General features: G+C 30.5%; 3 protein-coding genes across 3 annotated transcripts; 1 reads left to right on the top strand and 2 right to left on the bottom strand.

Moving 5' to 3' along the window:
- Positions 1 to 2,521: 2,521 nt before the first annotated feature.
- LOC124841495 (2-Cys peroxiredoxin BAS1, chloroplastic-like) lies at positions 2,522 to 5,402 on the bottom strand. The gene is made up of 7 exons (XM_047317772.2): positions 5,141 to 5,402; positions 4,489 to 4,563; positions 4,334 to 4,415; positions 4,177 to 4,256; positions 3,374 to 3,499; positions 3,051 to 3,164; positions 2,522 to 2,914 (listed from the first exon to the last, which is right to left on the bottom strand). Exons 1-7 carry the CDS (start codon positions 5,330 to 5,332, stop codon positions 2,798 to 2,800), a joined length of 786 nt encoding a protein of 261 aa, XP_047173728.1. The 5' UTR covers positions 5,333 to 5,402; the 3' UTR covers positions 2,522 to 2,797.
- Positions 5,403 to 12,440: 7,038 nt separating this feature from the next.
- LOC124841504 (uncharacterized) lies at positions 12,441 to 13,360 on the top strand. Its single transcript, XM_047317783.2, has one exon. The coding sequence runs from the start codon at positions 12,672 to 12,674 to the stop codon at positions 13,134 to 13,136; it is 465 nt and encodes a 154-aa protein (XP_047173739.1). The 5' UTR covers positions 12,441 to 12,671; the 3' UTR covers positions 13,137 to 13,360.
- Positions 13,361 to 13,380: 20 nt separating this feature from the next.
- Positions 13,381 to 15,950, bottom strand: LOC124841503 (putative HVA22-like protein g). Its single transcript, XM_047317782.2, has 7 exons — positions 15,689 to 15,950; positions 15,479 to 15,542; positions 15,300 to 15,398; positions 14,743 to 14,799; positions 14,555 to 14,618; positions 13,993 to 14,208; positions 13,381 to 13,619 (listed from the first exon to the last, which is right to left on the bottom strand). Exons 2-7 carry the CDS (start codon positions 15,508 to 15,510, stop codon positions 13,503 to 13,505), a joined length of 585 nt encoding a protein of 194 aa, XP_047173738.1. The 5' UTR covers positions 15,511 to 15,542; positions 15,689 to 15,950; the 3' UTR covers positions 13,381 to 13,502.

The raw sequence follows: 15,950 nt of genomic DNA, 5'->3' as shown, positions 1-15,950 counted from the left end.
ATCCTTTTTGGACGACAACACAAAGCCATCCTCCAGTCCCCGAAACCAAAACTCTTCATTATGGGAATGAAAGATGGATTGACAAGCGTAAAACAATTGAGAAATAAGCTTAACTCTGCTTATGACGTCGAGATGGTGGATCTTATCATTAAATTTATTGCATCATTGTAAAGACATATAAGTAATTGTTGAGTGTGAATTGCATCTATATTGAGATTAATTTCTGTGCATAATCTGACTTATTAAATCTTTATATTAAACTCCTGATGTGTGTTTCCTATTCTGCCTTCTAAATCAAAGGAATCAAATATAGACAGAATAAGCATAAAAAGTCATGCTTTCATGATTTGTAATTTACATGTTACAACAACATATCACTAGTTTCTATAAAAAAAAAAATAACATTTCTAGTGCACTCAACCTCACGTAAAAACAATCAACACATCATATATCCAAGTTTCACCAATCCCCCACTTGTGTACTTGAAACACATCTCCACGGTCTTGCTCGTGTTCCCTTGTCTAGGAGCATCAGCAACCAACACTTTCAGGCGATAGACCAAACATATACCTACAGTCACAAGTTAAAGAACCTATAATAGAGTTAAAACAAGAAATAGTAGACATAATTTTTAATTACCCGAAAATCTAGGATTACAAAAATTTATTCTCCTTCCTGGAAATGGTTTTGACCAAGTTTTCCATGAAAACATTTTCGCATGGGAACATGGGAAACAAACTTTTCCAATTTGAAATAACAAAATTAAATGAAAGAAAATGCAAATTTATACTTATTAAAGCATTTAATAAGACAGTAAATTAAAGATTTTGCTAAACTAATATAAATATTACTAGGAATATAATCGACTATCCAAACAGAATTTAGTAATACGAAGGAATCATGATTGCAGGGTATGAAAAAATTTATCTTCTATCAAATCACACTTAAGATTTAAGATAAAGCTGAAACTAAGAAAATGGTTCATACTCACTTTCAGCATCTTCTTTACTTTCTCCATTTGAATGGGATAAGGAAGATTGACAGTGGAAACTTTTTCAACATGTGCACGAAAACGAAGAATGAACTTACTTTGAAGACCAACTCCAAGCTTTTCTTTTTCGTGTTTTTTCCAATGATAAATAGTAATTCTCTTGAAGACAAACTGCATAACAAGCGCATCTCTAATCTCATAAACCCTAATCAAGATTTCGTTGAAGTATTCGTAAAGCACCCTAATCTTCTATGCTGTGAATAACTGTAATCTTCTATGCTGTGGAGCTCTATCTCGTGAAGGAGATCCGCTCATAAAGAAAACTTTACCAATGAAGCTAATAAAGCAATGTTCACACTTTGCATTGAAAAAGATCCAACGTGGCAAACATTAGAAAGAAAGATATAATCACACCTAGACAAACGTTAGCCACATCAGCTGATTTTTAATATCGTTGGTTTTAGAGGACAAAAAATTATGATTTTCTTAAGGAGAAGGATCAAAATGTACCAAAGTTTGAAAGATGGACTAAAAACAAAATCGCTTGATAGTTTACAGATTAAAAACATATTTAATCCCAAAAATAAATAAAATAAAATACGCGGCTCAACATTTTTTTTTACAAAAGTAAATAGAAAGTTTGGACTAATGTCCTGCCACAATTTCAAAAACAATATATATATATATATATATATATATATATATATATATATATATATATATATATTGCTAACTTGTAAACTCTTAAAGTATATCAAAATTTAGTTGACAAAAATATTATCATATTAAAAATGAAATACTTCAAAAATCAGAATATTTTAATAATTTTTATTTTTAATTTAAAATAAAAAATAAAAAAATCATAAATTATTCAAATAACTTTAACCTTAATACTTAGAATGAATTCATTACATGTAAGAGTATTTTTATCAAACTCCATATATATATATATATATATATATATATATATATATATATATATTGCTAACTTGTAAACTCTTAAAGTATATCAAAATTTAGTTGACAAAAATATTATCATATTAAAAATGACATACTTCGAAAATCGGAATATTTTAATAATTTTTATTTTTAATTTAAAATAAAAAATAAAAAAAATAAAAAATTATTCAAATAACTTTAACCTTAGTACTTAGAATTCATTACATGTAAGAGTATTTTTATCAAACTCCATATATATATATATATATATATATATATATATAAGGAGGAAAGGTGTTAAGGTTAAATGGCCAGTAAAAACAAAAATATAATGATACAATCAACTGTTGTTGAGTAATTGAATTTCAATATGCTTTTATCTCCAGCCCTTCTTATTCTGATATTAGAATAACATAACATTTACTATAGAGCATATGTAATTATAATGCGAAATATGATGACTAACATATTATTACAACTATATAAAATAGACGTGAGAAGTGTTCCACTTAAAAGAAAATTATGATATAGTGATCTTTAGAAATTGATTTCAAAACCATAATAAACTTAACCATTCGAAGGGAATACTCATGCCAAATAAAGCCAACCCATTGAATGGAAGACTCATACTTTTGAACGGGGAAATCCCATAATAAAGACTACAAAATCATGACACTTTTTGCTCCATACATCATAAACCGACGTAATGGTCAAAATTGATACATAATAAAATCATTGAATTGTATGCCTTTATATAATCATGAAACAGACCCTGTCCATCAAAACTTTATAAACTTGCGTTGCATAATACAGATTACCATTGATTGATACAGATGAGCAATTGATAGTCTTTAACTATCATCCTCCCTAAATAGCAGAGAAGTACTCTTTGCTAAGTTTAGGGTCTGGTTTCATGGACTTCTCACCAGGCTTCCACCCAGCTGGGCAAACTTCATCTGGGTTCTCCTGCACATACTGCAAGGCCTGCAAGACCAATGCAAATAAATGGATGCAAAGCCTTTATATAAATGACATGTGTGGAAGAAACAAATAAAAAGTTGGAGATACACTAAAAAATTGTCAATCTGGTCTTGTCCTGATTTATCGTATAAATAATTACCTGGAGTGTTCTCTTTGTCTCATCAACACTTCTACCAATGGCCAGGTTGTTAATGGTAGAATGCTGAATAACCCCTTCCTTGTCAATAATGAACAATCCTCTCAATGCAATCCCCTAAATCATTGGAAAAAATTAGAATTGTTGTGAAAAGTGCTAAAATGGTTTAATGAAAAAAGCAATAGTTTCACGGCCAACATTTCAACACTTGACTCAAAAAGCTAAAGGTATTTACCTAGACAGCATCCTACAATTCTTTCCAGGAAATTTGAAACTAGAGCACACAATACATTCGGGTAAGATGATTATCCATCATTTAAAAATACCTGATCGGGAATGAGAACACCATAAGATTTCGAGATGGATTTGGTGACATCAGAAATCAAAGGATACTTCAAGTCGCCAAGACCACCCGACTTTCTATCAGTTTGAACCCATGCAAGGTGTGAAAACTACAATGATAACAACAGCACCACTAATCAAGAAGAAGCAAACTTAAGAAGTGCCTATAGATAAGGCTACAAAAAGATAATTGTACATTTAGAAAAGGAATAGTAATAGATCACAGCATATAAAGCTGTCTGTTTTCTTGGGCATGCCTCATGAACAAGTGGGAATATTCCGTCCCACTCCACAATGTCACACATCCTTCACAAATATTGAGAATAACATTACTTCTGTAGGTCAAGAAAAATACATTTTAATTATCAAGGTTCGAATGACTCATTGTCCAAGATTTGACTTTTCATTATCTATGAAGTAATTTCCTCCTACAGTTCTCTCCTACACGTCCTAATTCTTTGCACTAAGTTTCGTAGAAAATAAAAATGCAGAATTCATACAGTTTTGCCAACTATGTTAACAACTCAGTCATATCATTACAACCTTATACTATGTGGCAAGTGGGCCAAGTCATCGCACACCTTTCATTTCCTCAACAGCTTGTATAGAGCCAAGAAGCAAGTCATTTCAAGAATTGAGAAAAGTATAACAACAAACAAAGTCTTTTTCCCCAATTGGTACCGTCAGTTACATGGATCAGACAATGCCATGGAAAAAGTACGGGAAAAAATTATACAAGAGCTAGAATCTGACGAAATAGTTAAAAAAGGGGTCAAAACAAACTCACCACACTGTCAACTGAAACACCCAAAATCTCTGTGTTTAGTTCCTCAAACTCTGCATGCCGGTCACTGAAGGCGGTGATTTCTGTACACAAGTAATATTACAGTTAAAACAGAAGAAAACACCGGATCCACAACAATCTCAATCGGAAGTCTACTAACCTGTCGGGCAAACGAATGTGAAATCCAATGGGTAGAAAAAGAGGATAACATATTTTTTCCCAATATATTCAGATAGTTTGACCTGACAAGACAGTGTTTTATTCAACATAATTTGTAATCACAAAATTTACCAATCAGAATTGTATCATAAATACCTTGATGAACTCCTGATCAAAAACAGCCTCTGCTTCAAAATCCGGTGCTGTGTTCCCAACTAATGGAAGTTCACTCTTTCAAAATAAGCAAATCAGAAAAGGATAAATAAATTGCTCCAAAGGCCAGGCCAGAAAAATATTACACACTAAAAAACTGAGTTTTCAGCTTCATCAAGGAAGTTACAGCTGTCATGGTTTGCAGAAAAAGATTCTCCCACACACGATCAGAAATTCCAATACAAAACTCACAATCTTGAAGGAGGAAGAGTGTAGAATTACCATATTATTCTAAAACATTGTTCGACTAATTACAAATGACAATGAATTTGTGTACACTAGACTACATGTAACATATCTATGAACTAACATGCTCAGAAATGCAGAACCAGAAACATAACCTTCACAATCACCGACTACACAGTTCAGTCACAAGGGTGTATAAAATTCGCAGGTGAGCGAAACTAGCAAGGACCCAAAACTAGAGAGTTGGACATGAAAAATGCCAACAAGAAAAATGCACAAAAATAAATGCCAACAAGAAAACAAGCAGGTAACAGTAAAATCAACATAAAGATAAAAATGGGAAATTATTGCAGCGCAATGTAAGAATTTGTGGGGGGAAGTAGAGTGAGTGGAAGGCGAAAAGAAGTACCGAAGCCCTGGCAACGAGGGGTTTGAGAGCGGGAGATGAAGGATTAAGAGAAGTGCGTAAAGGTTTGAAAATGGAATTGGAGGAATTGGGGAAGGAGAGAGAAGAAAAGGAAGAAGAAGAAGGGAATTTGGGAGAGAAGAGAATGTTAGGGTTCGAGGAGATGAGAGAAGCAGAAGGAGCGCAGGAAGCCATGGGAGAGTGAGGCAGAGAAGGTAAGATAGAAAAGAGTGGACGACGGAGAAAGCAGTATCTATATCCAATAATGACCTACGGAATCAGATTCATTTTATATGCTAATTCCACCTACCCGCTGTCCATCATATTTTTACTGTCTTCTTTTTCTTTCGATTTAATTAAAAAGTCTTCGTCTCTCATTTCTGGGTTATAAGGGTAAGACTATATTCTTGCTCGGGTTTATATTTATTTAAATATTTAAAAATAAATAAATAAAGGAAATATGATGATATAAAAAGCTTAATATAAATGAATATATGTTTTCTTTCTCCAAATATCAAATAATAATGAAGAGATTACAATTATATGCTATATGAACAACTTAATTTATTTGAACATTAATTGCTATATGAAATGTGTATGTCAATAAATTTAAGAAAATTACTTTTGGGCCAAACTAGTATTCATGACAACAAATTTAATAGTGTTCGTTTTATATCTATAATTGTTTTGCATAGTGTAATTGATGGGTCAAAACGAAAAGAAAAAATAGAGTTTATGAGAAAAAAATTGTCATTTAATTAAGTTACTTATTGTCTTTTTTTAGAATTAAGAGAAATTTTAGTGATGAAATATTAATCAACATATTACTATTTATGGAATTGATGCATAATTTCTTTTACAAGGATCAATAAACAATGTGTTAAAAGTAAAAAAAAAATTGTCACTCTTTAACTACCATTTGACAATTTTTATAGGAATAAAATGATAGTAATAAAAGTTTTTTTTAAATAGTTAAAAATAAAATAGTGACGAATGGATGGAAAAAAAGTATGGTGTCAAATACTATTACAAAGAAAAAAAGTTTGTAAAAAAACTCAATTTACTTTATTATTTAAATAATGCAAAATAATATGAACATGACATGTAATACATTAATTATCTAATTATTCAAAGTTGACTCTTAGCCTTTGTTCACTTGAATAGATTTGAGGGAGAGTAATTGAGGAGATTTGAGAGGATTTAAAAATAAATTTTTTTGTTGTTTATTTGAGTCAATTTGGAGGTAAGTGAGAATGAATTTGGAAGTAAAGATTGTGAGAATTAGTGTAGGATTTGATTGACGTGACAGATTAAAAAAATTTACTTCCAAATCTAATCTCATTTACCCTCAAATTCATTCAAATAATCAACAAAAAAATTTATTTTCAAATCCTCTCAAATTCCCTCAATTACTCTCCCTCAAATCCACTCAAGTGAACAAGACCTTAGAGTGAAGAATTATTCCTATACTTGCTTCTATTGAGAATAGGTGTGTGACAATAAAAGCAACACTTTGTATGTTTCCATTTAAAAATGCTCATACGGATTCCAATTTGAATTGATTTGAACCTCTTTTGTCATTTGAGGTTTGAGACAAACTTATGGACTCTTGTAAATTAGTCAATAATGTATATGCTTCAATTATTGGACAAAGCAAAGTATATTTTCAAAACTTAATTATATATATAATATATATATATATATATATATATATATATATATATATATATATATATATATAAGATTGATGAATAGGTTGAATTTTTGAACACATTTGTATACAACAAGGATGCGTGAACATGAAAGATGAAATTTTTAAAATTTCTCACAATTACATCACATTTCATCCAATATAAACGAAAATTTTAATATTGCACCCTTCTTGTAATTTGTGGTCTTTTGTACAAAAATACAATATTGACTTATCAAATTAAAATGAGTATTCATCTTTGGTTGAACATCTTAGTATTGACTGTAATTTTAAATCATACATTATGAATATTAATTGTTATGTTTTCTCTTTTCCTAGTAAAGAATTTGTTGAATCATGTGTACGTAACAATCTAAAAAATAATATAAGAAAATCATTTTATTGTTTCGAGAATTGAATAAATGAATTTAATTAATTTGGAGGTCTTCGTCTTTGTCATGTTGTTGTTTATCATGGTTTATCCTACCATATTTTAAGACTCTATAAATATTAATAACATTTTATTTATTTATAAGAATTTTTCATTAAACTAATTTGACTACCATTGAAAGTTCACACTATGAGATCCGAAAAACATATAATGAAACCGTTGTAGGTAAGAGACATCTCATTTGTTTTTCAATTAGTCACGTGGTGCATGATATAAAGTGACCATTTTATCTAAATATCATTTATGATTGTTAACTAAATATGTTGTTCATACAAACACCTAATTAAATAATCATTTATGTTTTATGTTGAACTTACCTTTGGTGAGAACATTTGGCAATCTTAAACCTCAAACCATGATGTGCATGTAAACCATCAAATAACCAAGTTACACACAAAAACAACAAAAATACCAATTAAGCAAGCAATTGAGAAACACAACATCTACAATGACATTTGAGGATCTTACCATCATTCTTTAACCAAGTCTTGATAATCTCATCTCCAATATTAAACCCTTCAACTCCATCAACTACATAAGTATTGAGCAAAATCAAATCAATAATAATGTCCAATTTCATAGAAAGTGCAAAGCAACAATAATGAACTACAATTACAAGAACTTGATGAAACAAAAGTGTAATGCACTATTCATGCTCATAGATATATAAATGCAAAATGATTAAACAACCAACAACTCTTTGTCGTGTATGTTTTACTAAAACATTGTTCACGACAAAAGAATCAATTATTGTACACATGGTAGTCGAGCTACAATAAAAGAAAGAACTTCACTTCATTAGTATAAAAAACACTTTTTATAACATCTATTTATATCATTTATAATTCCATGAGTATAAAAAGTGGTGTAGTGACATAACTGTAAATATGATAATACTTTTTTATATCGGTTGTAGTTATAACAAATATAAAAAGTAGGTGCAATGATATTATATTAATAAAGAAGAAAAATCTTTATATCGATTCTAGTTATAACTAGTATAGAAAGTGAACACGACAACATTTTGATAATAAAAATGAAATTTTTTTCTATTAGTTTTAATTATAATCGGTATAAAAAATAGACGCGGTGACATTTTTGTAATAAATAAGAAATTTTTTATATCGATTATAATTATAATTGATATAGAAAGTGGACACATGAACATTTTTGTAATAAAGAAGAAAATTTTCTATACATATTTTAATTATAACCAATATAGACAGTAGTTTCTTATTTCATTTTATTTTTATTGTTCCTAGAAATTTCTAGTCTTCATTCTCCTTTTTTCCCTTTCTTGTTCTCAGCTCCTTCTCCTTCATCATCTGGCAAAAGTGTTCACACACCCTAGAAGCATTATGGAACATAAAGCTTCAACCATGGTTTCTTCCTTAATGTAATTAGTACAACCATCAAAGTAGTAGAAGAGAATGTTTAGCACCATTGTTGTTTCGATCCAAATGAATGCTGTGAGAAGATTAAAATGTAGGCTACATGCATGAAAGGGTTTTCCTTGACGGTGGTAGGGACTATGAGTTTGGACACAAATTTTGAGGTGTGCTACTGGAGCTCGAATGGATAAAAGAGGTAATCAATGACAATGTTGTTGATAAGGGTAGAAGTTATCGTCGAATTCGTCATAGAAGGAGAGGTGATGAGGAGGAACATGAACGTGGTAGATCTAGACCATCACTTAATTCTTCATTCACAATAACCAACATTTTCAAATTCTTTATCCTATTATGCATTAAAAAAATTTGTAAAGAGATTATCGAAACCTGCCCTTTTACTCCTTGTTGATTTGTGGGAAGTATTATAATGGTGCTTGGTGATTCATAGATGGATAAATCCTTAATATGTTTGTGTTTGTTATTTAAAAGATCGGAGAATAAAAAATTTGTGTTTGAAATACCTTTTTATATATTTAACCGGTTTAAAAAGTAACACTTTTATTGTGATTATGAAACGTGAAAATTTTATATACTATTTATATCTATACTAATTTTACAATTGATATAATTTTTTTTAATTGGTATAAAAAGTGTTTTATACACATAAAAATTACATGCATTATTTAAGATAAGATAAAAAAAAGTGAAAATTTTCTATACTATTTATATCTATACTAATTTTATAATCGACATAAACTTTTTTTAATTGGTATAAAAAGTGTTTTATTAAATTACATGCATTATTTAAGATAAGATCAAGGAACAATATTAAAAAAGTGATGATGCACATACATCTGATTGGTTACACATATATCTAACACCAATATTATAATAAAATATAAAATAATTTTAAAAAATACTTATAAAAGTAAAAATATTTTTTTATTAGGTGTTTTATAAATATAAAAAAATAATTAAAGAGTGTTTGTCTAAAACTTCCCTATAGTAATTCAACCAATGATAAATTTACTTTCTTTGTGAAAGAGTTGGATCCACATAGAATGCAGTACAATACACATATACCCTCCACAACCTTCCTTGCACATCACCCTGTTTTAGCACAAGCAAGCAATCATCAAACAATTGTCAATAACTTGTATATTTTAAATTATGATTACAATGTTCGGTATTTAATACAAGAACAAACTATACTCATATCATAAATTAACATTAATTTTATTTATTAAGTCTTACAACATATGTAAATATTACATATGCTTTTTACATTTAAATATTATTTTAATAGTATCTTTTGTGTCGGTATTTACAAAGTGTGCTAAGTTATATTATAGTATATAGAAGTGGAGTATTATAGTTTAATTTAAAGGAAAAAATAATTATACTTGAAATTGTTTTAAAACCTACTCTCTTTTTTAATGAAACAAAGAACAATTCAAAGAGAGTAACTCTAAATCTGTAACTTATTTCATATTTTAAAAAATAAACGTCAAATCTAACATAATTTTTTCAAATTAAGCTAAATAATAAATTTAATTAACTAAATAGATTGATGGAAGTAGTTTGTAGTCCAACTCATTAAATAACAGGAATATAAAATGACACACATAACATAACCCCTGCCAAACACATTGAAAACCATAATTGAATTGTCTCTGATTTGTATTGTATTATTTCCTTGAGAAGTCACTGTTACAGAAATTGTGTGGCTTTGGCAAACATTGGACCACTACATCTACTCAACGTCTATAAAGATCTTTATCAAATTTGTAATCTAAATATGACGACAATTTATTTTCCAACTTTTTGTGAACAATAAAAAAATACATATTTAATCATTAAAGTAAAACCAGTATTTTCATATTACATGTTTGATATACTTTTTGACACTATGATTTTTGTAAACATCTAACACTGAAGTTAGGTATATACATAGTAATAAATATTAAAAGAATTACATCAATATTATTTATAGTACTTTTTGTAAATATTACTTAAATAGGTTAGAGTTTTGGTAATCTGGTTTATTCTCTTAATTTTTGATTGACCGTACTAATCTTATTTTGGAAAACCTACATAATCTAGATGTGCATTACTGTTTTAGTCGAAATGTTCATATCAAGATAATGTCATCTTGACTTATGAGATTTTGGTCTCATACAACACACTAACCTTTTAGATTCAAGATATCTAGATACGATAGTATGTAATTTTGTTAAAAAATTACTTTAATTATGTGACTGTTACAAGTATAATTAAAAAATTAAGTTATCTTCTATTTATTTAAATAAAGTATAATTTTTTTCTGATCTATCTTATGGTCTTCCTCTTTCTTGACAAAAGCTATTAATATAAGGAAATAAAACTAAGTTATTTACAGATGATATATCTCTAAGTTATTACTTTGGTATTTTTTATTAAAAATCAGTACTATTTATATTAGTAATATTATGTGTCGTTCAAATTAATAATTTTGGCAGTATTATAAGTTAATATATAATATCACTATAATCATGTTTACACAAGAAACAAGACATTTATTAAACTTATGCCTTATATAACATTACTATAATCATGTTTACACACAAAGAAACAAGATATTTATTAAACTCATGCCTTTTTTTTAAAATAATCCATTTCTACTAAAAAAAATAATATTATCAATGAAAAATAATCATTGCAAAACATAATTATTATATACAATATTTTTTTTTCATTTTTTAATAGAAATGTGAAATTTATTTCTAAACAGAAAACCTAAAATACAATATAATTGGATAAATAACAATATCTGATACTTTCTGAGATAATATTTTTGTTTAAATTTATGTTAAAAAAACGAGGGATATGAATTTGTTTTCACTATTGTTAATTAAATATTTTTTTACAAAAGCACAATAATAAAATATGATATTATTAAGTATTTAATGTTTAAAATAATATATATTTTATTTTCTCTAATGTTAAATGTCAATAAAAAATTATATGACTTCAAAATTAAAGTTGAGCGATCACACTCTTATACGGTGTATATTCTAATCGAATTCATGATTATAAAAATAACGCGTTTTTTTTTCTCCATTTTAAGGAAAAGTAGTATATTACTACACAATACGTGCTCTTGTAAACTATAACAATTTATTACTTTTTTCTTTGTAATGTTGCTATCAATTGCTCATATCTTAAATTGAAAGGGAGAATATAGTATATGTCCAACCTTTGCTCATCTTGAAATGATAACAAAATAGTATATTGTACGTAACATAACTATGCGTTTATTAATTGGTACACTTTAAAGTTTTTATTTTTGAAAGGTACGATTTAAAGTCTGTTCATGGTTTATTTATCCCATTTGGAAAGTTTAGTAATAATAAAATTATGAGCTCAATTTCATTATTTCTTTCAGTAATTATGAACTCCCAATATCCTTTTCTTTACCTCATCATTTTATTTTTAGCTCATACATTATTCTTACATGATGTTTACTACTTACAAATCAGTTCTACTAAAAAAGCGCAATAAAGGGTAGGTGAGAAGAAATAAGCACGTGGAAAAAGATAATTGTATGTTCTAGTATTAAAGTAAAACTAGTAAATTAGATACAATAAAATTAAGAAAAAAAAAGAAAATTAGATTAAAAAGAAAGGAAGTTAGGCAAAGACAATGGATCTGAGTAAGATTCAGACACAGAAGAGTGGATTGATCCAAGTTGTTGGAGAAGAAAAAATGATCTGAATTAGGGAAAAGATAAAGACAAACCAAAAGAAAAACATAAGCAATAATTGCAATATTGTTGGACCATTTCTAACTAATTTGTTTTATTTTAGTAGTATTTTTTGGTGCACATTGAATCGCGTGTTATAATTTTTCTCTCACTTTCTGTTGCTCCTAGGCTCCCAGTTTTTCCACCGCGTGTTTCTCGCTCCTAGTCCACCACAACTCAACACAAAACAAAACAACACGCTTTGCTTTACGACTGCCTCCATGCCAGACTCCACCACCACCGTCACTACCATCCACCTACCGCCAGACTCCACAGCACTCCGCCGCCACAACTCCATCGCTGCCGCCTCACCGGTCAACAAACTCTCCCTCCCCGCCACTACGCCGTCGCGCACCACGAGCTTGGAACTTGTATCATTGAAATCCCCCTTCTCCACCTCCTACACGTCCCTCCGAGACGTGCTCCCTTCCCCCAACTTCGCCGTGAACTCTCCCACCTCTTCCGCGTACTCCAGTCAAGAGATTTCTATCCGCAATCGCCTGGTAAAACAGGCTGCTTGGGCCTACCTGCAGCCCATGTCCGCCTCCCCCGGCGGCGCCTCCACCCCCCACTTCCTCCGCCGCCTCTACGCCGCCTCCCTCGACTTCATCTTCCACCACTTGATCCCCGCCGTTTCCCGATTTTTCCGTCGAATGTTCAACGCTATCAGGATCCACGTGTTTTGACAACCGACACACTCATATGAATGATTGATATTTAGTTCAGCTGCAAGTCCTTTGCTTTTGTGTTTGATTCAAGAATAGGATAAGGATATGCTTCTGGTATTTTTTATTTTATTTTTTTTAATTACCGTATAGGACTTCCATCGCTTTGCGTTTCCCTTTAATGGTTGTGGCCTCAAACTTATATATATACGAATGAATGAATGAATGAAAGAATGAATCATCAATTGAAGTGTTTCAAAAAAGATGCGACAAAAGTAAAGCATTCTTTATATTACAAGCAGAAAGAGAGTGGTTATGGGGTTGACGTAAGTATGTACAAAAAAATGTTACACAGTTCTGTATACAACTTTGCTTTATCAAAGCTTCTTAGTCTCCTTTCTTGTTTTTGCGACCTGAAGAATTGCTATAATTGTTTTCAAAGAGAGAATCTCGAATTGAAGACAATGGTGGAGCGCTTGGAGTTGGACCCATCTTTTCCTTTTTCTGCAATGTAACATTTATCTTCAGTAACACAATCTATACGTAAAATCCACTTTAGTTTATTTAAAGTAAATAAAGGAAATAGATCACAAGTTCGTTTCTTCTGTGAAGACCACCCCATTCAATATCAATACATTACTATTATTTATTGCTGACATTCCAGGTTCTCTCCTCCATACCACACAATTTTTAGTACTGAGGAAGTTTTCTCATACGTATTCTAAAAACAAGTAAAATAAAATTTTTATACATTATTTTTTAAAATTAAATTTAGAACTCAAATAAATAATTTTAGTAAAAAATGGATTCGTTTATATTTTTTCTTTTCACTAGTTGCATGAGAAACATTAAGAATTTTTTGTAACAGTTAATTTACCTTAGCATAGGATTTGCTGGAAAACTTTTTAGATTGAGCAGCCAAAAAATCTAGAATTTGGAAAGTTGTCGCTTGCCCCAACTCTGTGCAGTTTTGCCAGTAAAAAATGGCCAAATCCCAGGCCCTAGCTCGCCACTCTCGGAATTTTTTCTCAATGTCATTTTCATGGCTTGACACATAAGGACGCAAAATTGCATTATAAACATATCCGGTTCCCTGCATCAAGCAATATTATTACCAACCAATTAGAGATCAACCATGTTTTTCACTTCAGAAAAAGTGCCAAACTGGATTTATAAACAAACAAAATAAAATATAAATAAGAAGATAACGACTGTTAACTGTCCAAATATTCTTCTAATTTACTCTTCCACACTGTTGAAACAAGACTCACGCAAATTCTAATAACCTTTCCACAAACTTTAAAGCAAGACTTGCACGCAAATCCTGATAACCTTCTTTAGTAAACAACACAAATTAAAAGCAACAAACAAAATACAGTGTAAAGAAAAGCAAGCTAAAAAGAGCCAAAGAGGCATCCTCCTCGCTTTTATATTCTTACCTTAGTTTTCGGATACCACAAGTAGATGAATAGTGCAAGCTTCAACTCTCCATACATGGGAAGCCTACAGAAATGTTCGGCGTTTATTAATTTTTTGCTGAACTCTGAATCAATCACACGTTTACACACCAAAACATACATAAACCAAATTCAGCATTATACAAATGTGTAAAATGTCAAACACTCACCATCCAACAACAACATCTGTAAAATTCTCCAGTACTGTGAAAAGTGCTACAATGATCCTACAAATATATAAAAATTAGCACAAATTTTGACAAGGTATCGTTCAAAAAGCTTTCTTCTCCAATTTTCCCATAAATATTACAAGCTCTGTATAAATCAACAGTAATTCTCAATTCTATTTGCAAGAAAAAGAACACTCATTAAACTTCTGATTGGATGATTACACATACCGGCACCAGTATCATATTCTTATCTATACAACTGGTTCTGGGCTTAAAATATTCCTCACGTTGATAAAGGTGCACATGGTTCTCTGTTTACTCCACCCTTCAAGGTATTGACCTCCCTTTGGATATTCCTAAAGAAGATCTCTTTCTTGACCAAAACTCAACCACTAAGTTTTTAGTTCTTAACCCTTAGTAAGATCTATGCTCATCCTTCCCCCACATTCCATATCTTGAATAATTAAAATGTAATCATATGACCGAAATTATAGCAATCAAAAGCCAAATAGGACATTTCAGAACCATATAGCCAAATGGAAGATGGATTTTAGTACCAGTATTGACACCAGAATCGAAGTTCATCGTTACCAGCCCTGCTGTTCTCCACAGTTTTGTAGCATTCAAATCCAGGATACGCGTACCCCAGAAGCAATCTGAAATTTAAGATGGTATAAGAACATCGAACAGAATATCAAACCTCCGAACATGAAAGAATCGTAAAGGCCACACTTACATAAGACACCGAGTGATGAAATCCCCCAACATTTTCGATCCTTACTCTACGACAAGCACAAACTCTGAAACCAAAGCAAACAACCCATCAAAATTATGAACCGTCAAAAAGCTTCGCTGGGGATTTGGCGCAATTGCAGTTACAGTAGCGTGACACAATGTCTTTCTTTCTCCTTAAAAAAAAAAACAAGAAACGTTCCCCAGCATTCACCTGTTTTATGTGAATCCAATAAACCTGCGCCTGGGTTGAGTCCCCGCGTTTGACAAGGTCAGAGACAAACGAAGTTCAAGCTTGAGACCGGTTGGGGTACCCTTAATCGCTAAGGAAAACGAACTAGTGCAGACTTGAAACTAAACAAAATTTGGAAAACGTAAGGTTTAATCCTCTGGAAGAAAGATCCTGTTTCTTTAAGAAAAACTGAATTGGGGAACAAGACTTGCGAAAAAAAGAATACATATATATATATATATAT

The sequence above is a fragment of the Vigna umbellata genome, chromosome 5 (genome assembly GCF_029865625.1).
Source record: "Vigna umbellata cultivar VRB3 chromosome 5, Vumbellata_1.0, whole genome shotgun sequence".
Classification (NCBI taxonomy): Eukaryota; Viridiplantae; Streptophyta; class Magnoliopsida; order Fabales; family Fabaceae; genus Vigna; species Vigna umbellata.
Note: the sequence above shows the minus strand (reverse complement) of the source record. Positions and strands in the feature narration are given on the sequence as shown.

Excerpts from the sequence above, each read along its gene's own strand:
- LOC124841495 (XM_047317772.2), bottom strand. The coding sequence starts at position 5,332 with ATGGCTTCCTGCGCTCCTTCTGCTTCTCTCATCTCCTCGAACCCTAAC. Across the intron at positions 4,564-5,140 it reads CCCTCGTTGCCAGGGCTTCG|AGTGAACTTCCATTAGTTGG; the intron begins GTACTTCTTTTC and ends TTATTTTGAAAG. Across the intron at positions 4,416-4,488 it reads TTGATCAGGAGTTCATCAAG|GTCAAACTATCTGAATATAT; the intron begins GTATTTATGATA and ends CTGTCTTGTCAG.
- LOC124841504 (XM_047317783.2), top strand. The coding sequence starts at position 12,672 with ATGCCAGACTCCACCACCACCGTCACTACCATCCACCTACCGCCAGAC.
- LOC124841503 (XM_047317782.2), bottom strand. The coding sequence starts at position 15,510 with ATGTTGGGGGATTTCATCACTCGGTGTCTTAT. Across the intron at positions 14,800-15,299 it reads CGATTCTGGTGTCAATACTG|GATCATTGTAGCACTTTTCA; the intron begins GTACTAAAATCC and ends ATATATTTGTAG. Across the intron at positions 14,619-14,742 it reads ACAGATGTTGTTGTTGGATG|GCTTCCCATGTATGGAGAGT; the intron begins GTGAGTGTTTGA and ends ACATTTCTGTAG.